This window comes from Berghia stephanieae, chromosome 12 (genome assembly GCF_034508935.2).
Source record: "Berghia stephanieae isolate SIO BIC M18660-M18661 chromosome 12, UCSD_Bste_1.3, whole genome shotgun sequence".
Classification (NCBI taxonomy): domain Eukaryota; kingdom Metazoa; phylum Mollusca; class Gastropoda; order Nudibranchia; family Aeolidiidae; genus Berghia; species Berghia stephanieae.
In genome coordinates, this window is record NC_088371.1 from 35,265,765 (window position 1) to 35,293,264 (window position 27,500).

The 27,500-nt window shown below is 34.0% G+C and overlaps 1 protein-coding gene across 2 annotated transcripts in view; it reads right to left on the reverse strand.

Annotated features, from left to right (window-relative positions):
- Window positions 1-1,529: 1,529 nt before the first annotated feature.
- Window positions 1,530-27,500, reverse strand: part of LOC144958240 (uncharacterized) — a 90,669-nt gene continuing 64,698 nt past the window's right edge. For both annotated transcript variants that reach the window (XM_078890076.1, XM_078890075.1), the window contains exons 30-46: window positions 27,249-27,410; window positions 25,829-25,936; window positions 21,664-21,771; window positions 20,301-20,408; window positions 17,594-17,755; window positions 17,119-17,172; window positions 16,122-16,229; window positions 14,912-14,965; window positions 13,398-13,469; window positions 12,702-12,782; window positions 11,435-11,497; window positions 10,464-10,484; window positions 9,255-9,390; window positions 6,741-6,844; window positions 6,101-6,175; window positions 5,364-5,558; window positions 1,530-4,419 (exon numbers count right to left, since the gene is read on the reverse strand). In XM_078890076.1, coding sequence (XP_078746202.1) covers window positions 4,273-4,419; window positions 5,364-5,558; window positions 6,101-6,175; window positions 6,741-6,844; window positions 9,255-9,390; window positions 10,464-10,484; window positions 11,435-11,497; window positions 12,702-12,782; window positions 13,398-13,469; window positions 14,912-14,965; window positions 16,122-16,229; window positions 17,119-17,172; window positions 17,594-17,755; window positions 20,301-20,408; window positions 21,664-21,771; window positions 25,829-25,936; window positions 27,249-27,410 — 1,758 coding nt within the window. In that variant the 3' untranslated portion in view covers window positions 1,530-4,272. The remainder of the gene's footprint in view (window positions 4,420-5,363; window positions 5,559-6,100; window positions 6,176-6,740; window positions 6,845-9,254; window positions 9,391-10,463; window positions 10,485-11,434; window positions 11,498-12,701; window positions 12,783-13,397; window positions 13,470-14,911; window positions 14,966-16,121; window positions 16,230-17,118; window positions 17,173-17,593; window positions 17,756-20,300; window positions 20,409-21,663; window positions 21,772-25,828; window positions 25,937-27,248; window positions 27,411-27,500) is intronic.

The following is a 27,500-nucleotide window of genomic DNA, read 5'->3' on the forward strand; positions in this document are numbered from 1 at the left end:
CCTGAACGTTTATCGTCTGATTAATATAATTTAGTGAGAAGTAATCACCAAATTGGCTGTCTAAATCTAAAAACAATAACAAAAAGCTGAGCGATATCAATTTCGTACCTTCTATACAACGTGAATCAATTTGTCCTGCAAATTTTTGGTTTATGGTCGCTCTAACATGTCGTCCTCGTTTCTCCAGTGAAGAGGTATAGTTATTGGGGGAGGGGGAAGGGGGTTGCTGTTCATTCACAAATGCTTCCCCCCCCCCCCCCCCCCCCCCCCAAACAATGTTCCCAATTACTTAAATTACCTTTTCACGAAAAATAAATCTAAGACGATATGAAACACTTAAAAAAAATTTATAATCTCAAATTCGAAGAAAATTTTGTTTTTGTCTATGGATTTTTCAATCAATTCAGTGCCTATGACACTTTGGCACATGAAATTGTTTTTGTTTTTAAGGGTTTTACGGCGCTTGCAACACATTAAGGTCATATCAGCGCCGGTAAAAAAGGAAGAAAATGGGATAGTATAAAGTTCTAGAAATACAATTAAAGCACTAAAGAAAAGGCAAGACAAAGGGGAATTGGTTCAAATAGGGAACAGATGTAGATTCCAAGAGCACACTATCAAAGTACTTAGTTTGAGATCACCTAACAATCTCATCCAGACACAAGCACAGGCACCAACTAAGAGGAATACACTCAAATGTTTACAAATCATATAATATAATATGCAAATAAAACAGAATAATATGCATAAGAGAGAGAGAGATGATTTACAAGGAAAAAAATATCATCTCCCAAAACAATAACTATGCATTTGACTGTTTCCCTCCCAGCCAGGGCCAGGACAAATCCAAGTAATCTCATTCCAAGACAAAGACAGAAAGCATGACGGAAAACAGATATAAGGGGATAGAAGACACAGCATGCACCCCCCTGCTCACTATGGGAGGTCAGGAACCCCACACGTGTGCATTGATTTAACGTGGTCCCTCGAGAAAGCTTAGCTTTGCATCACACAATAGACCAAATATAGTCGGAAGTCACTGAACGTTTTTGTTGTTTTAAACAGGAGGAGAAATGATAAAGTTCTATCTACCCCCCACCTCATAATGGAAGAATTCTCTCTTTGGTTATTTATTGGTACCATACCATCTAAAGGTATGGATGAGATCGATGTGTGTGTGTGTGTGTCTGTTAGTGTGAGAGAGAAAAAGGCATTTTTAACACAAAAACCAACGTTTCCTCGCATTAGGGGAATTTACCCTGCGAGCGTTCTTAAAAAAAAAATAGATAAAGAAAAAAAAACCTTAAAAAACCCCAACAAAACAACAACAACAACAACAACAACAACAAAACACACAGAGACAAAACAGAAAAACAAAAATCCTAAATAAAAGAAAAGGAAAAAAAAAGAAGAACAAAACAAAATAAAAGACAAAACAAACAAAATAATATCACAAAAACACAACTAACATGAATTAACCCCCCCCCCCCCCCCCAAACACACAAAATAAAAAGTCCAAACACGTTGTCTCCACATTTATAGATGTTCAATTTATTTCTGTATCACTCTTCGTACAACTGAATGCACAATGAAATGTATCACCACATGCTTCATTTGATAAATCACTGACACTGACACCTTTCTTTCGAGTAATGAACATTACAAAATATTATCATCATTATGATGCCATTATTAAACAATGGTTTACGGTAATTTTAAGGTAATTGTTCGTCGCGCACACCTCAATTCACGTTAATATCATTTTCATCTCATTTTCAATGATAAAAATCTTACAGCACACAAGCTTCTCAACACAACGATCTCACTTCACATAATCGGTTCATACAAAGTAACACGTTATAGTTTACATTCTCACATCCACTTTAAAAGAAAACAATTTTTAAAAAAACAAAAAAAAACAAAAACAAAAACAAACTCGGATCATAATATGAATAATATCAACAACAACATTATTGTTGGTCAAATTAAACTTTTAAAAAGAACGAAAAAAAAACAGAAAAAAAACAACAAACAAACAAACAAACAAAAAAACCCACAAAAAAACAAAACAACAAAAAACAAACAAACAATAAAATCAAATTAAGAAATGGTAGTAGGACACAACAGCATCGTTTACCCCTTAAAGTAAGTTACATTATCCATCCACCCATTTTCCCTGTTTGGAAACCTGCCAAAAAGATATGTCTTTAACATTTCATGGCAAATTAATGACACGTTGGTGGATTATTTCTTGGATAGCAAGATGAGTTATGTACACTGTCATTGTAGTCATACATTGCTATCATCATCATTATTATTTTGTTGTTGTTTTTTGTTGTTGTTGTTGTTGTTGATATCTCTTCATTTCATTGAACTAGTTCTATTGGGGCAGCAATAATTTTTATGTAGTATGTACCATTATATAGCGTATTCTTTTTGGCTAAGATGGACTTACCGTGTCAGATCCCAAACAACGAGAATGTGGTATTATATGGATATAATAATGTATTGTAACTTATTTCAATTTGTAAAATGCCTTTTGCCATGTATCCAATACAAACAAAAACAAAAACAAAAACAAAACTAAACGAAAAACCTGACTAGTAACTGTTATCTATTTATTTACAGCGCTCTCTTTGAAAATAAAATAACTGGTACAACAATAATAAAACAAAAACAAACAAATAATAAGAATATGTATTTTTTAAAAACCAAATAAACAAACAAATTTTGTTTTTGCCTAGATACCTAATTCAATACATTTACTCGCCATGAAGACAACATGAATGGAAAATAATGATTATGATTATGAATATAATGATGATGATGATTATGATGAAGTTGATGATGATGACGACGATAATGATAAACGATGAAGAAGATGTAAATGATTTATAACAACGTGATCGATGAATGATGATTATATTGACATTGACACGTAATATATATAATAGATATATAACATTGCAATATATCAGCAACCTCATTATAATACTGTTTGATTTGGACGGAGTATGATAAAGGCACTGTATATCAGTTAGAGTTCATAAACGGATATTAAAACATATATAAAAAAAAACAAAAAAAAACAAAAAAAAAAAAAAAACACTGAGTAACAAACAAAATCCAAAAAAAAAAAAAATCAAAGACAACCCCCCCCTCCCCCTATATATATATAAAGAAATAATAAAAGGTAAAAAGAGATGAATAGCACCATGGATCAGTTCTTGAATGAAATATCAACCGGGTAAACAAATAAAGGTATAAAAAGGTAAATCAAAACTTTTCGACTGCAAATACTTAGTGATACATAAAAACAAGCTAAAATGCAGTCAATGGGGTTCAGAAAAATAATTATAATATATTCATTAACAAAAAAAAAAAGAAAAAAAAAAACAAAAAACAAAACAAGGACATAAAAAAAAAAAAATAAATAAAAAACAACTCCCAACGCTATAAGAGCTTTTTAAAGATTTAATAATACTTGTGAATTAAATTAGAAAAAGAAGAACATAACAGCAGCAACAACAACAAAAAAAATTAACTTAGTGAAGGATTTTGGTTGGCAGAATAAAGGCAGACAAACCAAAGAAAAACAAAAATGATAGATACCCAAGTCTTACTTCCGCAAATTATTATTTTTTAGCTTCATAGCTGAATTACTGGTTATTTTTTTCATTGTCTGTCTTTACAGAAGAAATTAAAATTTGCTTTGATTCTCACTTGTTTAACCGGATGACACAGAGATATTTATGTACAAAATGACTATGAGAGTAAATTTAATGATTTCAATCAATGAGATTCAATGAAAAAAAAAAGCACACACACACGTACAATAAAAAACAAACACACACAAACATAAAAAATAATAAGAAGAATAATAAACAAGACAAATTTGACCATTCGTGAATATCCCGATACAAGACAAAAGATAACAACAAATAAACAAGCAAACAAACAATTAAAAAAAAAAAGATTTTTAAAAAATGGCAATCAAGAACGTCCAAATTAACTCGTAGAAGAATTACATATGAAGAAGAAAAAAAATTAATAATAATCAAAATACCCCCCTCCCCCTCCAAAAAAAAAAACAACAAATCCCTAAGCAAAAGAAATATTAAAAAAAAAAAAAAAGAAGAAAAGCCAATTTCTATAACATTTTATTGATAAAAATGAAAAAAAACAATTATAAAAGTAATAATAACACAAACTAAATTTTATATTTTAAAAACAATCAAAATAAATAATCTAAAAAATGATAGAAAAAACAATTTAACTAAAGCAAGCCTGTCCCAGGTGTATACCGAACTGCTGCTCCTCTCGTCCCACGTCAAAGAGCAACATGTCTGTGACTGGCAATACGTCTGTCTTGTTGGTACGGACGGTGAAGACGGCTTTGTGCCATTTGTTGTCTTTCTCCTGGATGGGGTTAAATCATAATGAAATCATGAATTAGTGATATAAATATTATACACACATTAATTAATTAGTTAATTAATTAATATAAAATAATAATAATAATAATAATAATAATAATAATAATAATAATAATAATAATAATAATAATAATAATAATAACAATAATAATAACCAGACCTGTCCACAATTACGAATAATTCGTAAAATTACGAAATTTTGGCTCGAGTTCCAGAATTTCATGAGCATCTCTATGTCATTAAAACTTATTGAAAATGAAAATTGATGCCAGACTACATAATCTTAAGAATTTTAAAGTCCTTTTTTTAGTCCTTGTGGTGGTATTTCTTAATTTTATTTTTTAAGTTAACTACAGTGACTACAATTTCTATCTCCCAAACATTACGGATTTTTTTTAATTTTAAAGAGGTAAATGCGCTGGGTAATAAGAATCTGTGCAAAAGCAAAGCAGGAATTGCAGGGATGACAGAAAAAGAATATGTGGGGAGGATAAGTTGAAGAACAAATAATATTCAAACTGATATTTTTAAAAACTATAAAATATAAAGAACTACTGATATACAGAACTCCTGTTATAAACTCATTCAACCCTAAACCGACTATATCCGTAGTTTAACCGGGTTATTTTTACCCCATTCCTATTCATTACATTTTTCTGAGACAAATTATAGGCGTAGTATCAAAGCTAATGTTTTTATTTTTTGCACGTTAATGATAGTTGAATAAAACTATCTATGTACATTCTCATTTTTAATACATTTTTTCCCTTTTTGAAAAGTAGCAAAAAAATCTCTAGGACTGACTGAGTTAATGTGAAAAAATGATATAAGGAACTTCTTATATATACAGAACTTATTTTTCTGCTTGTTTGTTTGTTAGATCCGTTCTCTAATTATCTAATTATTTATATATTAATTTAAACGTACGCATTCATCGGTGACATCAATGAAAGTGCTTCGTTTGAATTGTCCTTCAGCTGAGTCCATTTCTTCTTCAGTCATGGAGACAAATCGTGTTCCGTAGGCCTCTGTGTTCAGACAATCAAAGACGACCGTTTGGCGTGCAGCTGTTGAATGGAGCTGGAGCATTCTCATTTGCTCATCTGTGGCATCATAGCTGAACTGGAAATGAAAAGTGAATAAAAAAGAAAAAAAAACGTTTAAAAGTATAACAGGTTTAAATTTGAAGAAGAAAAACAGGATTTGATTTAGGTTTAACAGGCTTTGATTTCAAGTAAAACAGGTTTAGAGTGTAACAGGTTTAGATTTCGAGTATAACAGATTTTGTTTAAGTACAACAGACTTTGAATTCAAGTAGATCAGGTTTAGATTTCAAGTATAACAGGTTTAGATTTCAAGAATATCAGGTTTTTATTTCAATTACATATGTTTCTAAAGTAAGAACACAAAGCTTAAACAAACTTTATTTTATTCTTTATCTGTTTTAAAAATAAAACAACAAAAAAAACCTTTTGATGGATATATATATATATTTAAAAATAATAAAAAAATGAATGAGTGGAAATCGAGATTTAACAATAGGTGCATTATTTTCTAACAGAAAAATCAATCTATGTGATTGAAAATTGAGATGAAAAATACATCTGATTTATTGAAAATAAATTGGAATGACAAAATAAATTCTACATCTGTGTAATTCGTACCTCTTTGCCGTCATTGATATCCTCCATGAAATATTGTGCATTTTGTCTCTTTACAATCCATTTTTGGGCAGAGAACTAGAATTGAAATAATAGAAGAAAGTAAGATATTGAAAGTATAGGATGAAACATTGACAGTATCATCACAACTATCAAATGCCTAATGACTTGCAATCATCCTCCAAAGAATTTTGATGTAAACTGTCTAAAGTGGAATCAAAAATTTTACAGCAATTCATTCCATTTTGTACTGATTTTCTGATGTACCATTTAAAATAAAATTCTGGTCTTTATAACTGCAATATCAATAGAGTTGTGAAATTTTCAGGGCAGGTTTATACAATCTTATATCATGTTATAGTTGTAATAAAATTTTAACTGGATTTTTATTTTAATATTTAAAAACTCATAAAAATGCCCCCCCCCCCCCCCCCCCACCTACTCCCCCTCCTTAAAAAAAAAAAACTAGGAAAGAAATAAAACAAAAACCAAGATGAACAAAACAAAACAAAAGACAGAGGAAAAAAACCCCCATCCCTGACAAATTATTCACTTTTATTCAAGGCACTATTTCCTACATCTGCTATCTACAAATGCGACAGACTGTAAAAGGCCACACACAAGACAAGACTATGAAACCTACCTCGCCTGCAAATGGTTTCACACAACTCTCCTCAGTGTCAAAGTTGCAGTAGACCAAAATGGCATCATCAGCGGAGCCCTCGTTGGGATCAATCCAGTATTCACCTAGAAAGCAGATTGAAAACTATTAATAAACTTTTGGTAGAGAAGAAATTCTTCACAAAGGCAGACATGCCGACCGGCACTTATCATAAGACTTCTTTTTTTTTTCATATTTTTGTATTGAACATCTTGCTCTTACAGGAACGATAGAAGGTTAAAAGTGCCGTCTTGATGCTCATTGTGAAACAGAAAAATACTGTTTGTAAAGTTAAATTCAGACACCTCCTTCCACTATGTGGCATGCCCAGTTTTGAGAGACTTGAATTAAATACGTTCACGAATGCACAATAGCAGATAAAAGGCTGTAAAAGCCTACATAAATCTGGACTTATATCATATCATATCATAAAAAGAGTAAAGGTAGACCAATAAAAACATATTTGAATAGTTTGAACAGCTGGGTGACAAAGAAAGAGAAGAGTAATATTAGGTTTCTGAGGTTATCTGATCAGAGAGATGAATGGCGTACCATGATCACCGATGTCTGGCACAGACTTGGTACTTGAAGAAGAAGACGATTTTTGAGACAGAACAAAGCATCAAACTGTTTTCATCTAGTCCTTCAGAGCCGAGCAGCTCATGGACCCAGAGTTTATCCCAGTTTTTATAGCTTTGAATGGACAATAGAAATTGCTTGCTACCCTTTGTATATAGGATGCAAGGCGAACACCAAGTACTTTCCACCATATCTACTTGACCCGGCTACAGAACCACAGCTAGGTGGACAGGGCGGTTAGGAAAAATATCTCTGCATCACCTGGGAATGGATCCCAGTCCCATTGGCATGTGGAGTCAGCGCTCTACCAATTCAACGATTTGTACAAGGTTCACAAATACACATACCGTTTTGAGACATTTGATCAGTCGCAGATATAGCATATCATCTTATCTAATATGCCATCCATGCCTCCCAACACTGAAAGATTTAACTCTCTCCTTACCAGCCATTTTCAGGATTTTCCCCAAAACTTCACACCCAACTAACACAAAAATAGGTTTTTTACCACTCAGATATAATAGCAGTAAATTCTTGCGATACAACACATTGTTCATTTTCTTTAAAATTAAATTTTATGATGTACAAAAGAAATTTGAATAAGAAAAATGTTGGTTTTATCGTAACAGATGTGAGGATTTTCCTATAGTTGGTAAGGAGAGGGTTAAGAGAAAAATATGCCATCTGTGCTGATTGATGCCATTGTAGATAAGTGTGCACATTAAAACTTAAAACCATAACATTGACTCTCTGCATAAAATTTCCTCTGCTCCTCCTAAATCTGGCAGGGAAGAGAAACCTAAAACAGTTTTTCTTTTTCGAAATATGTACGTAAATAGAGGGCAAAGTTGATATTATTTGGGTAAAGGGGCAAGTATTTTGACAATGTTGTTTGAAACACCAACTCTTTTAAACCTTTGATAGTTTTGAAAATGAATGAATGAATGAATAGGTTAATATCCATATAAAGAATACAAAAGAAATTGTGCGACCAGTTGTCTCAAAATCATATTATCTTGTTATGAACAAAACACGAAAAACTGAATTTTGAAGTTAAAAGTAACCAGTAATATGAAATGGAAAAAGGGTCACTTCCCAAGACAGCCTTGTACTGGACAGCAGATGGGAAGAGAAAGCGGGGAAGACCCAAAGAAACCTGGCGAAGGACGATGGAGAAAGAATTAAAAGAAGCAGGCCTGTCCTGGAATACAGCCACCGCAAAAGCAGCCGATCGCAAAAAATGGAGATGTCTGGTGGATGCCCTATGTGCCTCAAGGCCCGAAGAGGATTAAGTAAGTAAGTAAGTAAGTAATATGAAATTTTAATTATCTATTGTCCTCAATTAGTTCACAGCCGAACTCTGAAAAGACGCGTATTTCAAAATTTGACCAAAAAACTCGTCCTTAAAATATCAATCGATTTAAATGACCCTCATCTTGGCAAGTTTGAGAGCTTTAGCTAAGATGAGGTCATTAAGGTCATTAAAATCGATCGTTCTTTAAAGGACAATTTTTATGGCCAAATTTTTAAATACTTGTCTCTCTGGAATACAATGATTAACTGGTTAATAAACATAAAACTTTACCTAACTTTGATATCTTTACTATAAAATCATTTTTTAAACATCGAAATCACCCTTAAATACTGTTGTTTTCAAATTAAAAAAACCGATAAGTATTGAAAAGAAAGCTCCAATTTATTAAACGAAGACAGATTCTGTGGATGTTTCGGGTTTCCCCTTTATCAACAAAACACGAAGAATGAAACACTAATGAGAGATGTGTGAATTGGAGCTTACATTTCAAGACTTATAGTTATTTTTTCCTTCGAGCTTCAAGCAGCAACAGTTTTCATGTTTTCAGATAGTACATCGCAAAAAGAAAAGTCAATGAAGATAAAAGGAAATGTCATACTCACCATTCTTAAAGTCTGGGTTGGCCAATTTAATGTCCTTGCAAGTTTTTCCAGGAGATGAGTGTTTGCCTACAGGACGGAAGCTGCGAGTGAATGCCTCAAGAGCCAAACTGACAGTGAACACAACCTCTTCTCTCTCCTGGAATCAATAATGGGTTTTAAAAATGTTTTTAAACAAATATACGGATAACAGTTCAAATGCCTCAAGAGCCAAACTGACAGTGAACACAACCTCTTCTCTCTCCTGGAATCAATAATGGGTTTAAAAAATTTTTTTTTTTAAATCTACGGATAACAGTTCAATTCAATTCAATTCAATTCAAAGGTTTATTTTATGCAATTGCCAATATGAACCATGAATTTACAAATAATCAATACAGGTAAAAGGAAACTACCAAAATAATTAAATAAATAAATACATATGAATATAATCAATGAATAGACAGAAAAAATAAATAGATAAATAAGTGAATAAATAAATAAATAAATAACCATAACTTGACCATAAAAACATAAACACACAGAGTTTTTCTTGTTTGAGTAGTGAGTAATGGCTGGGACAATTGCCTGCTGAACATCGGATACGGATAGAATGTCTATCAAAATATATAACTTGCCAGATTGAAACATTCAGATTTCTAATCACTGTTAAGATAATAGTTAAGCTATAAGAAAATTTCTTTTAGGACATACTCAATATAAAGTGTTCAAAAATGTTAATTGCCTTTTTGTCAGTCATATACTACTACTAAAGTTGTGTGTTTTAAAATGTAATTCTATAAAAGATATTCCGTGGTGAGCAATGGCCGTTGCTTGTTGCACTCTGGACAGAATGTTCATCTATTAAAAGGGATAATTTGCCATGTTTGAATTAGATCTAGATCTATAATCATTGCTAAGGTTACAGTTACGAGAGAAGAAGAATTCTATTAGGATGTGCTCAACATAAAGATTTATAATTTTTTTATTTTTTTTTCAGTTACGTAAAATTAAGTTGTTTGTTTTATAATGTAATTCTATAAAAGGGATAATTTGCCATGTTTGAATTAGATCTAGATCTATAATCATTGCTAAGGTTACAGTTACGAGAGAAGAAGAATTCTATTTGGATGTGCTCAACATAAAGATTTATAATTTTTTTTTTTTTTTCAGTTACGTAAAATTAAGTTGTTTGTTTTATAATGTAATTCTATAAAAGATAAAACTCCTTACCTCAATAGGCTGGTCGAATTGCTGAAAGTAAACAACAAAAATACATAAATAAATAAATAAATAAATAAATAACATGTAACCATTCATTATAATTGATAAATGAGTGGCATACAACATGTTTTGTAGAATCCAAGACATGTTATATTTCTTTAAATAATGAAATTAAAAAACAATACAAAAAACAAGAGCAAGAAGATAACAGTTAGGATGAAATTTTTCAATTTAATGAGTGCCAAAGAGAAGCATAGCAAAACTCATTCTTCCCGCATGCCATCCGGGACTGGAGTCACTTACCAAACACCCTTATCTCAGCCACCACTAGTTAATCTCTTAAATATACTCTTTCAGCTCTTAGGCAGTTGCTCTTCTTCTTCTCTTATGCCTTAATATCTGGGATCCCATTTCGAAGATGAAGGTACTCGTTTTTTTGAGTTCTTCTAGCGGACCAAAAAGTTTTTTTTATGTACAGAAGTTGAAGAGGGCCATATCTCTTCTCTATGGGTTGAGTATTTTCTGCACTGCTGCAGTATATTATGCTCTGTATCTTCCTCCTCACTTTTTAAGTCTATTGTGTCCTGTCCCAAAGCAGAACAGGATTACTTGTACTTGTCTGGGAAGCAAATGGTAATCATCTGAACGCAATGGTGTAGTATGAAGGCTTTTAATCACAGATTATGTCTCGCTGACATTATGCGGTATGTTTTGTTATTTGTATTTTGCGAGTCTATCAGCTTCCTCATCTCATGAAGAAGAAGAAGAAGAAGAAGAAGAAGAAGAAGAAGAAGAAGAAGAAGAAGAAGAAGAAGAAGAAGAAGAAGAAGAAGATGAAGAAAAAGTAAAAGAAAAAGAAGAAGAAGAGGAGGAGGAAGAGGAGGAGACGGAGAAAAAGATTGTAATAAGCAAGAGAGAGAGAGAGAGAGGAGAATGAGGCAGAGGAGGAAGGAGAAGAAGAGGAGGAGGAAATGCCTTACCCTGTAGGGATCGTTACCCTTGCTGGCCGTGGCAGCCTGTTGGGGGTAGACTGGTCCGTAGCTCTGGTTGGGTGTAAAGGATAACAATGATAATTACAATGACATTGGAATCATACATGGACTATAAAATCAATCAATGTCAATGTCAATAGAGCCAATAAGAACAACAATAAGAATAGCATTTATAACAACAACAATTATATATAATAATAATAATAATAATAATAATAATAATAATAATAATAATATTAATAATAATAATAATAATAATAATAATAATAATAATAATAATAATAATAATAATAATAATAATAATAATAATAATAATAATAATAATAATAATAATAATAATAATAATAATAATAATATATAAATAATAATAATAATAATAATAATATAATAATAATAATATAATAATAATAATAATAATAATAATAAATAATAATAATAATAATAATAATAATATAATAATAATAATAATAATAATAATAATAATAATAATATTATATAATAATAATAATAATAATAATAATAATAATAATAATAATAATAATAATAATAATAATAATATTAATAATAATAATAATAATAATAATAATAATAAAATAATAATAATAATAATAATAATAATAATAATAATAATAATAATAATAATGTGAAATATGATATGTGATGATGATGATGATGATGATGATGACGATAATGATAAAAATCTGACAAATGTGTATGAAACAGTGTCAGACAAAAGAGAAAGAAAAATACAATTTAAAAAAAAAACATCACAAAGAATCAGCCTGTCTCGACAGAAAATCGAACCTAAGACCTCTTGATTACTGATCATTATTAGGATGTCTTAGAATCAAAATCCCCATTTGAGGCAGGTTGGTTTTGTTTTGTTGTTTTTCTCTTGCCGATTTGTCTGGCACTGCTTCATACAAACCTTTTCAGATGTTTATCTTTAAACTCACAATCCTACATGACTAACAGTGTGAAATTGAATGTAAGCTTCAATTTAATATATACGAAAACAGAAATTAAATTGATGCTTACATTCAATTTCACATTGTTATTTATTTCTTCGAGTTTCAAGCAGCATGAGCAACGTTTACATTATCCTAAATGATGACAATAAATAATTTCAACTCGCATTCAATTTTAGGCATCAAGTAAAATTCAACATAATAGCATTTTGAGACGATTACTTACATAAGAAGAAAAGAAAGAAAAAAATCAATTTAAAAATAACAACATGAGAAAATGATCTTACTGCGGCTCCAGGTGGTCCAGGTGGTCCTGGAGGTCCACGTGGGCCTTTGGGGCCGTCATTACCAGCCTCTCCACGGAATCCCTGAGAAATGAAATAGAAGATAAGATAAACCAAATTGTTGTGTTGCGGGTTGTTCGAGTGAGATGCAACAATGCCAGATTGGCATTTTTCATACTGAATTAAAAAAAAAAAAAGTTGTTTGGAATTGGAGAAAAAGTCTCAGCAAAGAGCTGAAGAAGGGTTTTGAGCCCGAAATGTTTCGTGTTTGGTAATTTGTTCGTTTTCAAAGCTGATCTTTTCGTTTTTAGACAAACGATAAAAACCTGTATTGTTAGATGTGGGGATTCATTCCAATAACAAAGATACACATTAAAATCTCTATTTAACTCATTCAATCCTAAAGATTTTTGCTACTTTCCAAAACTGGAAAAAAATTAAATTAAAAAAAAGCATGTGCATAGATAGTTTTATTCAACAGCCATTAATTAGCATGTTAAAATTAAAACCATTAGCTTTGATACTACGCCTATAATTTGTCTCAGAAAAATGTAATGAATAGACATGGGGTAAACATAACCTGGGTTAACTATGGATAAAGTCGGTGTTAGGGTTGAGTGAGTTAACTCAATTTCAATTTATATAAGATATTGTCCTTGTTGATTCCCCGAAGAAAAAAAAAAAGAGTGTGTAACTTACATTAGATCCAGCCTGTCCAGAGGGTCCTGGTTCTCCAACAGGCCCAGGAGGACCTCTCTGTCCAATCATACCCTGATAAAACAGAAAGAGACAAATGCAAAATTAAACATAAATACAAGAATAAGTAAATAAATAAATAAAAATAAATAAATAAATAATTAAATGAGTACATAAACAAACCAATTATTTTTTTAAAATATAGCAATAATACACGTGTCACGTTATGATATATAATCGCCAATGACTTTTTGCCTGCACAATTAATAATCATAGATTCCTCTTTAACCCCCTCCTTACCAACTATAGGAAAATCGTCACATTCATTACGATACAACCAACATTTTTCTTATTCAAATTTCTCTTGTACATCATAAAACTTAAAAGGAAATGAACAGTGTGTTGTAGAGCATGTTTTGCTAAAGAAATTATGCATTGGAAGAACTTACTGCTATTGTGTTTGAGTGATAAAAATATATTTTTGTGTTAGTTGGGTGGGACGTTTTGGGGAAAATCCTGAAAATGGCTGGTGAGGAGAGAATTAAGCCAAGATTTAAGATGCAAATGTTGTATTATGGCACTGAATTCACAGCTGCCTATCTGCAAATGCCAGTGAAACTTGACTTTGAAAAAAAAATTTTTTTTAAAAAATCATCAGCATTTCTATCCAAAGCACAAAAACATATTCATTCTTATCGGTTCTTGGAAAATAAAATAATAAGGAATTTTTTAAAAAAACAATACGCAATAAGGCTATCAATATGCAAAAATCACATCAAAAAGAAAAAAGATAACAAAAAAACCACACAAATTCAATTGAAACCCTCAAAATTCCTGGGTAAAATACATGAGATGGCACCGCTTTGAGTAGACTGCTCCTCTCCTTTTTTTTAGAGGCAATGTATTATTGGGTTGGCCATACCCTGCGGAAAGAGCCCTGTAATATAACCAAGCAGGCTCTTGAATGGAACCCACAGGGCAAGATGAAACGGGATCGTCCAAAGACAGACTTGGAGGAGGAGAAGCCTTCACCAAGATTTGTGCGTCTCCAATCTTACCTGGAGTGAGGAGGCAAAGGTCTGTGCCAAGGACAGAAGAAGATGGAAGAGCGCTGTTGAGGCCCTATGCTTCGCCAGGAGCCAAGAGGCATTAGTCAAGTCAAGTAAGTCATTATAATGTCAAATAGTAATGTTATGTTCATATATTTTTTAAAAAATTCAACAAACAAATATATGTGACCCAACATCTCAAAACGGTATTATGTTGGAATGAACCAGATGCTTAAAAACCGAATTAAATGTTAAACTGATCAAAAATATAAATTGTTGTCATTAGCACCCTAAAATATAGTATCCATTCTCCTCAATAAAACATACAAACTCAACACAAGTCTGATATTTCTGGCTATAAATTCAATTTTCAACATCTTAACCAACTCGACTTAATACCGTTTTGAGGCGAGGGGTCAAATATATGTTCCTTGTGCATCTTTTCTTAGTCTATTGTTTTCAACTTACAGCAGGTCCACTGTTTCCAGGGGGTCCAGGAGGTCCCATCTGTCCGTTACCTCCCTGGAGGAAAAAAAGAAGGAAAACACACAGTAGAAAAACAACATTTCAAACCAACCATAAAAGACAAAAAAATAAATAAACGAATAAGTAAATTAATAAAAGGGAGGAAGAGAAAAAAAAAAATGTGACATCAGATAATTTTAGTGAAATATTTCATACTGTGACAAAAAATTATTAAAATTGCTTTTTCTAACAGTAAAATTGAAAGGCTTCAGTCCAATTTTAAAGATTCGAAATTCAAAGGTTTAAAGATTTTAGACAGTTTGCAAATGCAGAACATAAATTAAATATAGAATTTCCAATCGACAAATCAACATAATCGTAATATACAGGAATCAAATAAATATGCTGAGACTGCGTGGATGTGCTTAGAAAAGAGGTTAGTATAAAAGATTTTTTAAAAATAATGACGATGATGGCGATGATGAAAATAATAGCTTTTTCTCAAGATTATAATAGCGATGACAAAGAGAGTTTTGACCTTGCTGAATAAATTAATACCAGTGTTTATTACTATGTGAGAACTGAATGAAGAAATAATGAAAAGAACGGAAGCGATCGAAATGACGGGTTTACTGCAGGAAAGGAGATTGTGAGATGGTTTGACTACGTGGTAGCGCGTATGAAGGATGGTAAATTCCCAAAAGATGTCATGAGGTGGAAGTCATCTGGGATTCAAACGAGAGGTAGGCCGAAGTTAACTTGGAGGCAGACCGTAGAGCATGATTGAAGGAAAGGAAGACTGTCGTGGGATTCACGATGAGAAATAAAATAAATGAATAAAATGCACGAGGCATGTATCTCCACATGAGTGGGTAGGCGCCACCGAAGTGGGTAGAATGCGATTTACTAAGTACACATACCTAGATTTTGTTGTTCGTAATACAAAACGTTATAAAGTGATTCAACTAAGTCAAAGAGAGCGAGTAAGCGGTGACTGTCGCTTATATACGCTGACAAACAAAATATGACGTCACAATCACAAACGGAACATCATGACAACAACTCACAACAGCCTCGACCGAGATAGTACACACCAACACACAACATAAAAAGGCATATTATTCCCTACACCCATACCAGAAATGCATGGATATTTTGTGACGGTCCAATGTGCCCGTCGACAAGAGAAGGTAATAAGGTGAGAATCTCATACCTGAGGTCCTGGTAATCCCTGACCTCCAGGTCGTCCTGGCCATCCCTTATCTCCCTTGAATCCTGGTCGACCTTTACGTCCGGTGTCTCCTTGGACTCCCTTGGATCCCTGTAGTATATGAATAGAAATGAATGAATAGCTGAATAAATGAATGAACAATGAATGAATAGCTGAATAAATGAATGAACAAATGAATGAATAGCTGAATAAATGAATTAACAAATGAATGAATAGCTGAATAAATGAATGAATAGCTGAATAAATGAATGAACAAATGAATGAAAGGGTTAAAATATGATTGAGAGAATGAATCAATTGAATGTTATGATAGACGGAATGAATAAATGGATGAACTGATCAATGAATGAACGAATGAAAAAAAATAATGAAAATATGGTTGAGTGAATGAATAAATCAAAATGTTTTTAGAGGATAAATGACTGACTGACTGACTGAACGAATGAATGAGTGAGTGAATGAATTAATTAAAAGTTAACAGAAAACAAAACAAAATTTTAAAAAAATTGTTTGTTTGTTTACTATTACTTAAATGGTACTTTTAACACTCCTATTATTACAGCACATGCCCTTTATTTTCTTCCATCTGATTCATGATTGCTATTCATGCCCTTTATTTTCTTCCATCTGATTTATGATTGCTATTCATGCCCTTTATTTTCTTCCAACTGATTTATGATTGCTATTCATGCCCTTTATTTTCTTCCATCTGATTTATGATTGCTATTCATGCCCTTTATTTTCTTCCATCTGATTTATGATTGCTATTCATGCCCTTTATTTTCTTCCATCTGATTTATGATTGCTATTCATGCCCTTTATTTTCTTCCATCTGATTTATGATTGCTATTTATTTCTTCAAGCATGAGGAAAGCCAGCATAAAAGCAGTCAAACACTGAGCTTTGATATCAGAGCCTGTGACAGAAGGTGGACTCCAAAAGCAGTGGAATGGGGTCATAAATAAAAGTTGATACTTACACTAGATCCTGAGGGGCCAGTGGGCCCCATTGGGCCAACGCTTCCTCTTTCTCCCTGGGTAAAAAAAAAAAAAAAATTAAAAATTAAAAATTAAAAAGTTTGAAAAGCATTGGGTGAAATGTCATGAAAATAATGATAATAACAAGAATAATAATTATTAACGTTTTCATTATAAATACTATTATCATTAGTTTTATCAGAATCATAATTAATTACTATTATCTTTATCATTATTTATTATTATTATTATCATAATAATAATAATAATAATAATAATTATTATTATTATTATTATTATTATTTATCATTATCATCATAATTACTACAATTATTATTTTTATTACTATTTTTGCCATTATTATCATTATTATCATCATCATCGTCATTATCTTTACCAATTTTTAAATTATTATCATTATCAATCCTCATTATTACAATCATTTATAGAACTTATCATGAAAAAAGAACTACTTACAGCTGGTCCATTTTCTCCGGTAGGGCCTTCAGGCCCCTCATTACCCTGTGATCCTGGTGGGCCGGGGAGGCCAAGAGGGCCTGAGGTACCTGTACGGCCTCGGCTTCCTTTCTCTCCTACGCGTCCTTCCATGCCTGGGTCCCCTGGCATTCCATCTTTTCCCTTGGATTGACAAGATAGAAACATACAACACGATGAATTATTGAATTGTGTTACATTCAACCGCTTCTTTGTTTGATGTTTGTCGTTAGGAATTACTAGTTTTGAGTTGGCAACTTGGAACTTTGACAGGTTTGCTGAGTGGTTAAAGCATTGCACTGTGACTGGGAATGTCCTGGGTTCGAGCCCCTCTTCGGATACTTTTTTTTTTTTTTTTGGGCAATATTGGAGCTGGAGTTTATCCCAGTTTCTGTAGCGTGAAACGGACAATTCTTGCTACCCTTTGGATAGGACACTAGTCTAATGCAAAGTACTTTCCACCAGATCTAACAGACTCAGCTACCCAATCACTGCAGGGTGGACAGGGGGGAGGGGACAAAAACAAAATCTCGGCTGCACCTGGGATTGATCTCAGTTCCCTTGATTTTGAAGCGAGTGTTCCACCAACTGAGCTATCGGAACGGAACCCCCTTGGGCAAGATTATTAACCCCCCAATTTGCATGCTTGGACAACATGGGTGATTCTTGATGATATTAGACATTGTTTGTTCTTTGTTTTTAAGGGTTTTACACATTAAGGTCATATCAGCGCCAGTAAAAAGGAAAAAAATAGGATAGTAAAAAAGTTCAAGAATTACAATTAAAGCACCCCAGAAAAGGTAAGACAAGAGGGAATTTGTTTAAGTAGGAAACAGATGTTGATTCCAAGAGCACACTATCAAAGTACTTAGTTTGAGACCACCTAAAAGTCTCATCCAGCCACAAGCACAGGTCCCCACTAATAGGAACACACTCAAATGTTTACATATCATATATAATACGTAAACAGAACATAATATAGAGCATAACAGAGAGATATTTTACAAGGAGACAAAAATATCATCTCCCAAAATTAACTATACATTCGACTGTTTCTCTCCCAGCCAAGGGTCAGGACAAAACCTAGTAATCTCATTCCAAGACAAAGACAGAAAGCAAGTTGGAAAACGAATATAGGGAGAGAGAAGACCCAGTATGTACCTCCCTGCCCACTATGGGAGGTCAGGAACCCCAACCAAACATTAGACATCCGTTTGACGGATTATCTATAAAACTTCATCTAACACAGACTTGCCAACCCTTCACATTCCAAAAGTGGAATCAGAACGCCTGAAAATAGGAATTTGAGACAAAAAATAGGAATTTCACCTCTTTCACCCCCCCCCCCCCCCCCTCCCCCTCCCTCCTCTTCGCTCTTTTTTATTCTTACCATTATCATAATTTTTGAAAATCGGAATTCTTAGAGACAATGGTGGAATAGCACAAAATGGAAGAGTGAAAATAGGAATGATTCCGCCAAAAGCGGAAGGGTTGGCAGGTATGCTAACAATACCACACAGAAAGGTGTACTTTTTCTTCTCCCTCTGTCCCACTCACCAAAGCAGCAGTAACTCTACCACAGTATTTCACAAAACAACACTGTACATCCACAAGAAATTATCATAGCACTAAGTTCACAACCCCAACACACACAACCAACAAATATAAAAAAAACAGTTTCTTCCCAAGAACAATCAAGGAATGGAACACTCTCCCACCAGAAATCCTAGATATTACTAAACACAACAAATTTGGTCAACTGTTAAACATTTATCCACCAGAAATCCTAGATATTACGAAACACAACAAATTTGGTCAACTATTAAACATTTATCTTTCAACTCAATAACACAATATGTAATGGAGAAAGTCACCACATAATTGTATAAAATCTGCAGTGATGGGTAATTCGCATTTTTTGCAGATAAAGACGTTGAACTTGAACTTGAACAGTGACTGGATAGCTGAGTTTGTTAGATCTTGCAGAAAGCATATTATTCCTATAGACTAGCATCCTATCCAAAGGATATTTATTCAGTGATGTGAGAGAATTTGACTAAAGTACCTGAGCCAACAGCAACGCTTAACACGTAGGACGAGCAAGACTTGATGCCTGTTCAGCAAAATTACAATTTTTTCAAAAAGAGACAATGCTGTTAACAATCAGGTACTCATTTTACACCTCAGTGCAGTGAGAGAATTTGACTCAAGAACCTTTTCCAAGGACTCAACTATGTGCCGCTCTGGGTAGGACTCGACCCTCGGGCCTACCAATCTAAGGGCAAATAGCTGCATACGATGTTAAAGATAATAGACAGGTAGATGACCACGCCTCTCGGACAATCGTCATAATGTAAACAATGGCAGTGATTGGTAGACACATCAAACTACAACTATCGATGGTTTGTGTTTAAGTAAAATACCCACTGTTCTACAGCTTGATAAATAGAACTATCACATAAAAATATGTGTAAATTTAAACCTTTATAATCTGATTGAGAAAATCGTGTGATTACTAGTCACCCATTTGGCGGTATAAAAACAATAACAATGATCAGTGATTGGTCGATTTCATTCACGTTACTGTTTATAAACAACCAACTATATTTTTGTCCTTGCACGTGTGAGGGTGTGTCATAAATTTTATCTTTTGATTGGTCAAAAATCTACTGGTTAATTCTACACTTACGTTGGGACCAGTGTCTCCTGGAGCTCCAGGGGGTCCAGGGGGTCCTGGAGGTCCTTGAGGTCCATCAGGTCCGTCACCGCCGTTCTGACCATCATCACCTGGATCACCCTGAATAAAAATACAAACCATAATACCGTCAAAATGCGTTGTTACGGTGCATTTAATACACATTACATTTTTACAAAAATATAAAAAATAGATGGTTTTAGAAAAAAAATAATTTTTTAATGAAATACCTAAAGAGAAGGTTTCCACCGAAATCTCAAAATATCTCTTCTTCAGCCAACCATAAAAATTACATGTCACCCACCATCCCAATGTGGTGTGTTATGTGGCGGGCAGTAGACCTGATTCGGAAAACTGATAGACAGTAAAGTACTTGAATAGAACTTTTGAAGTTTTAGAAAAAAAGCATTACCCACATCAGTTTACTTCAATAATAAATACGCATAATAACTACAAACAGTTGGTCAAAAAAAGATCATTTATGTTATCATAATATATTAACGTGTAGAATAATGTGCCGATTTCAAAATACCAAATCTTATTCATGACTATGGTGATTAATTAATTCAGCAGTGAGCAATAGGATGCAAACTAGCAAAAGCCAATTACCAAAATGATATGGCCATAAGCCTGCCTGCCAATTTCACCTTTTGATGTAACAAATCAACACTTATTTCATAATATATCCGTAATGAGATTTTTCATTTAATCAAGACACTACTTCATGGCGGTGAGATTTTTTAAAAATAGATTTATTTGACTATTATGAGTGTATTTTAGCAGAAAACTTTTGGCATTTGTTAAAGATCATATTTTTCTACCACTTGTTTGGCATTTTTTACAAAATTAATCTGGCAAACCCAGTATGTCAGTTCACTCCCTTGATTTCAAGATAAAAATAATGTGGTCATAAAATCATCCAGCTTGGCAACATTTTACTGGTCTTTTTTTTTGGGCTGTTTAGATTATACACACAACCTACTCTGAAACGTGGTTTATCCCAACATAACACCAGATTGACTTGGGGGCCAAAAATTAAATACTAAGTTTGCAACTTTTCTTTTTTGGCTATTGACTGAAGAAGGATTTTGAGCCAAAATGTTTCGAGTTTGGTGGGGTTTTAAAAAAAATTGTATGTTGCTTTTAATAAACCATATTAAAGAAACATAAAGAAACCAACTAAAATTCAGCTCCCCTCATTCATAAGAAGAAACCTTTTTTTGTTATAGGGTGAAGAAGGGTTTTGAGCTCGAAATGTTCCATGTTTATAAATTAAAAAAAAAAATTGGTCTCTATTTATTTTTGTACAATACTTTTTGGGTGAGAAATGATGAGAGCTCAATGACCCAAAACTGACCTCATCTCCTGGGGGTCCAGCTGGCCCAGGTTCTCCCAAAGCACCTGATCTTCCTATGAGTCCGGGTTCACCTTGAGGGCCGGCAGGGCCGGAGGGTCCTGGAGGTCCCTGAGAAAAGAAAAGAGGAGATTAACAATTAAAAAAAACAAAAACAAACTCAGTAGTCTTTCAGCGCCATATCCTATTTGTTTTTTTTTTTTAATATTTTTTTTATGTTAACTACTATGTTACTAGTGTGCATCTTGTGTGAGTGTGTCTATGTCAATATTGTATTGTTATAAATGTGTAACCAAATGAAGATATATTATTATTGTTATTATTATTATATCGCGTTAAATAGATTATAGCAATTGCATGTTACCCATTGTCTAGGACACTTGTCTAGCACACCCTACTTTTCCACTAGATCTAACAGAACAAACTACTCAATTCACTGATGGGTGGACAAGCAAGGCAGGTCATAATAAGATAGACTTAACCCTCTCCTTACCACCCAGAGGAAAATCGTCACATTCGTTACGATGCAGCCAACAATTTTCTTATTCCGACTTCATTTTGTTATAGTTATAGCTATAAAAAAAACTTGACACTGTGTTGCAGAGCTCATTTTTCTGAACAAAATGTAGAATATACTCGTTGCTAATCTGTTTGAAAAATCTATTTTTGTGTTGGGTTAGTATGATGTTTAGGGTAAAATTCTGTAAATAGCTGGTAAGGAGAGGAGTTAAGCATTTTATTCATTGCGACCATAAAACTTCTTAGTTTGTTTTGGGGATTTCGTCAAACCTGAATCTCTGTAACATCTGTCCATTGAATGTCTTTGTGTTTAAACAAAAAAAAAAAACTCAATAGTATTTCCGCGCCATATCCTATTTTATATCGCGTTAAATAGATAATAGCAATTGCATGTTACCCATTGTCTAGGACGTCTGTCTATCACACCCACCTTTCCACCAGATCTAACAGAACAAACTACTCATTCACTGCTGGTGGACAGGCAAGGCAGGGCATAATAAGATAAGACTTAAGCATTTTATTCATTGCGACCATAAAACTTCTTTGTTATGGGGATTTCGTCAAACCTGAATCCTGTAAAATCTGTCCATTGAATGTCTTTGTGTTTCAACATCTCAACCATCCCCACTTAATACCGTTTTGAGGCGAACAGTCACAAATGCTTAATGCCATTTTCAATGCTAAATTATAGATCTATCTTTATCCTTAGGTGTCAAATTGTTACAAAAATATATTTCAGACCTGTCAATCTTTCAGAAACAAAAGTCGGGGGAAATTTTTTTGGGCAAATCTGGAATCTAAGTCAAGATCTGATAATGACGACGATGGTAGTTGTGATGATGAGTATGATGTTGTTGTTGTTGTTGTTGACGATGATGGTGATGCAGCTGTAGTAGTTGTTGTTGTTGTCGATGATGATGATGATGATGATGTTTTTTAAAATGATAACATGCAATTAAAATCGAGAAAATAGTTGGCAATTGGTGAAATCAGGAATGAAGGCAAACATCAGGAGTTTCCATAACTAAATCCGAAGGGTTGGTAGGTCTGAGATTTTGTCACAGATATTCTTTTTTTTGTTTGTTTGTTGCTTTAGGTCTCTTCCAACACAATTGAGGTTATATGAGAGACCGCTGAAACAAAAAAACAAGCAATCTAACAAAAATAGTACAAATGTAAATCAAAATCATAACCTAAAGATATCATAAGCTAAATTATAAATAACCAAGAACAAACAGGCAGAAGATTTACAGAAAAAAAAATATCCCCTGTCAAAAATACAATCACAAACCAAAGAAGCAGGATAGGCTAGTAAAGAGATGAAGAAACGACATCACTATCGGATCGTACACCCATGCGAACATCATAGGTATATGATTCAAGGGTGATGCTCCCATCCAACCACCCGCCACTATCGGATCGTACACCCATGCGAACATCATAGGTATATGATTCAAGGGTGATGCTCCCATCCAACCACCCGCCACTATCGGATCGTACACCCATGCGAACATCATAGGTATATGATTCAAGGGTGATGCTCCCATCCAACCACCCGCCACTATCGGATCGTACACCCATGCGAACATCATAGGTATATGATTCAAGCGTGATGCTCCCATCCAACCACCCGCTCAGATATTCTTTATTTACAAACCTTTCTTCTGCCCTGAGAATTCCAATTTAAGTCCAATACGCGCATGCTTAAGGATTCTTTATATAGTACTTGGTGGATTCTAGAATGCTTTCAGGAGAAGCAAACAGGTGTGCTAGAATCTGAGCATGCCGAAATCAAATGCTCATGGGTGATAACTTATTATACTAAAATGTTTGTCACCCAGCATGCAGCATGCATGAATCCAGCAAGTTCTATCTTTGTATCAACTTTTAGAAAGTTCTATCTTTGTATCAACTTTTAGCAAGTTCTCTCTTTGTATCAACTTTTAGCAAGTTCTATCTTTGTATTAACTTTTAGAAAGTTCTCTCTTTGTATCAACTTTTAGCAAGTTCTATCTTTGTATCAACTTTTAGCAAGTTCTCTCTTTGTATTAACTTTTAGCAAGTTCTATCTTTGTATTAACTTTTAGCAAGTTCTATCTTTGTATCAACTTTTAGAAAGTTCTCTCTTTGTATCAACTTTTAGCAAGTTCTATCTTTGTATCAACTTTTAGCAAGTTCTATCTTTGTATCAACTTTTAGCAAGTTCTATCTTTGTATCAACTTTTAGAAAGTTCTCTCTTTGTATCAACTTTTAGCAAGTTCTATCTTTGTATCAACTTTTAGCAAGTTCTATCTTCGTATCAACTTTTAGAAAGTTCTCTCTTTGTATCAACTTTTAGCAAGTTCTCTCTTTGTATCAACTTTTAGCAAGTTCTATCTTTGTATCAACTTTCCTAATCATAAAAGTAAATATCAAAATGACAAAATGGAATAGAAGCTTTAATTTAACCATGATGTCACGTTTTGGGTTTCCCCTTTGTCATTAAAACCTTCAATCTTGTATTTGCAAAAGGCCCTGTGTGCCCATCACTGCAAATGTTACATTCCAATTAAAACAGGAAACAGTCACAGATTACTTTGACAAAGTCCCAGGTTTGAGAGTTTTTGCCAAGATGAGGAGGGTCGTTTAAATAGATCGATATTTTATGCCTTCCTCTTTTCTTTTTGATTACGTAGTTTTTCTCAACTGGGTAATCTTGCAACTCACACCCCATTGTAGCCATGTTCCAATAACTATTTCCCCGCTATTAACTTCTTCTTCTTCAAGTACCAAGTCTGTGCCAGACATTGGTGATCATGGTACGTCATTCATCTCTCTGATAAGATAACCTCAGAAAACTAATATTACTCTTCTCTTTCTTTGTCACCCAGCTGTTCAAACTATTCAAATATTTTCTTGGTCTACCTTTACTCTTTTTACCTTCTATCTTTCATGTGAGAGTAAGATGTTCAATACATTTAAGTCGATTTAGGTGCCCTAAAAATTGCATTTGTCTTTTTCTTATTGTACGAATTAATAACCTTTTAGTTTTAGCTTGCTCTAATACTTCTTCATTAGTTTTCTTCTCTGACAATGAGATTCTTAACATCCTTCTAAGAAACCACATTTCTGCTGCCTCCAGTTTCTTTCTAATGTCTTCTGTAATTTATCCAGCTTTCGCAGCCATATAATAATGCTGACCATACATAGGTCTTACAGGCATCGACTCAAACACCTGGGAGTCGCTTGCTGACGACCGCAGCGGCTGGAGATATGCGGTGATGGAGGGAGTGAAGAGAGGTGAGGAGAGGAGAAAGATGAAGTTTTAGGAGAGGAGAGCAAGGAGGAAAGAGAGGCAGCAGATCCAAATACCAAACACACTGTCAAACTATGTGTGCAACAACTGCGGTAGAGACTGCCTTGCAAGGATTGGTCTGCTGAGTCACACCCGTTGTTGCTCTCAACAAGACTGATGAGACTAAAGCCATACAGGGCGCAAACCATCGTCTCTTATGACGGAAGGATGCCTACTACATAGGTCTTAACTACTATTAACTACTATGATTTAAATGAATTATATAGGCTGTAGAACGGGGATTTTAAAATTTCCAGTTGCAGCCGAGGCCGTTGTACGCGTGCTGTACTGTAAAAATTCTAAAAACAGCTTACATTGAGTCCAGGACTTCCTCGGTCCCCGGGCCGTCCAGGGGTACCTGGGATTCCAGGGTACCCTGCATCTCCAGCAGTACCTGCAGGTCCCATTCCACCTTGGGGGCCCTGGGAGGAAAAAAGAGATAATAACACACGATATTATGAAATAATAGGAATGTTGTAGTCATTTTGTGTTACTGTTTCATTGGGGTGTTGACATAGGGGGCAGGAAGGGGATGTGTCTTTTGTAATTTTGCTTAAATGGTTGTTGAGCAGTAACACACCACTTGCTTGAATGTCAACCTCTTGAAGACCTGAGATGCACATTCCTCCCACCAAATCCAAGCATCAGTAACACACTTTATAGTCACCTGGAACAACCACAAAAGACGTCTAACTTCTACGTCATGGCACAAGACCGAAAGGCTAGAGATCAGGTGGTCGCTGGTTTGGATAAGTAAGTAAGTAAGTACGTAGTCATTTTGTAATTCAGAGTGCTTATAATAATGAGATGTCAGATAGGAAGAAAAAGAATACTCGATTTGCTTTAAAAACTAGAGCATGCACTTATAAAGCGCAATATCCACTAAAAGTGCTCAAAGCGCCTTACAAGGGTCAACAGCCAACAGCAACATGAAACACGTACAATGAAATATGACGCCTGTAAAGCGATATTACAATATATCTCAGACAGAGTCAACGCTGTTCACGGCCAGGTACTCATTTTACACTTGAGTACAGTGAGAGAATGTGAGTAAAGAGCTTTCTCCAGGAATTCAACTATCCGCTGCTCTGAACAGGACTCAAACCCAGGACCTTCCGATCCGAAGGCGAGGGTCATACACAAGACCACATAGCCGTGCTTTGGTAAGCAATTAACTGTTGACCTTATAAAATGTGACCTACCCTCTCTAAACAGTAGTATGCCCGGATGAATTATAAGATGAAAATTGAAATTTTAAACACAAATAAAAAACTTGAGGTTATTTTTCTAATCGTTATTGTGGAGAATAAATACAAATTCTCTCATTTCAACAAACCAAAAAAAATTGCATTTCGTAAGATTTTACTTTTGAATCCACTTTTTGGGGTTGATTCATCCCGACATAATACCGTTTTGATAGTCACATATGTGACCCACCGTATCAGAGCTGCATTGTCGGGATTCACTCGGTAAGGGAAATTGAATTCATAGCCACAAATATCCAACTTGGGTATAATTTCTGTACGTTATGCTGGAGTATAAAGACTACTTCTTGCTTTGCCAAATCTTCTAAGGTCAAATCTCTCATCAATCTATCTCTAAATTCACTTTTTGGGGTCTGAATCATCCCGGCATAATACCGTTTTGAGACGGAGGGTCACATATGACTGAACCTTAGAATTTCAAGTTAACATTCTTTCAAGACTATTTGCCAAGACCTGGCGAATGACTAACCTTTTCTCCAGGTTGTCCTTGTGGACCTGTGGGTCCACGATCTCCTGCGGGGCCCTGCTTGCCCTGAGATCCAGCCATTCCGGGCTGTCCTGGTAAACCGGCATCTCCTGGTCCTCCAGTCAATCCAGGGGCACCTTTATCTCCGTCTACGCAGATAGGACCCTGTGTATTAGAAGTTTTGTTCGCAGTTGTAGTGGTGGTGATGACAATGGCGATGGTGGTGTTGGTGATTGTAATTAATTATTAATACGG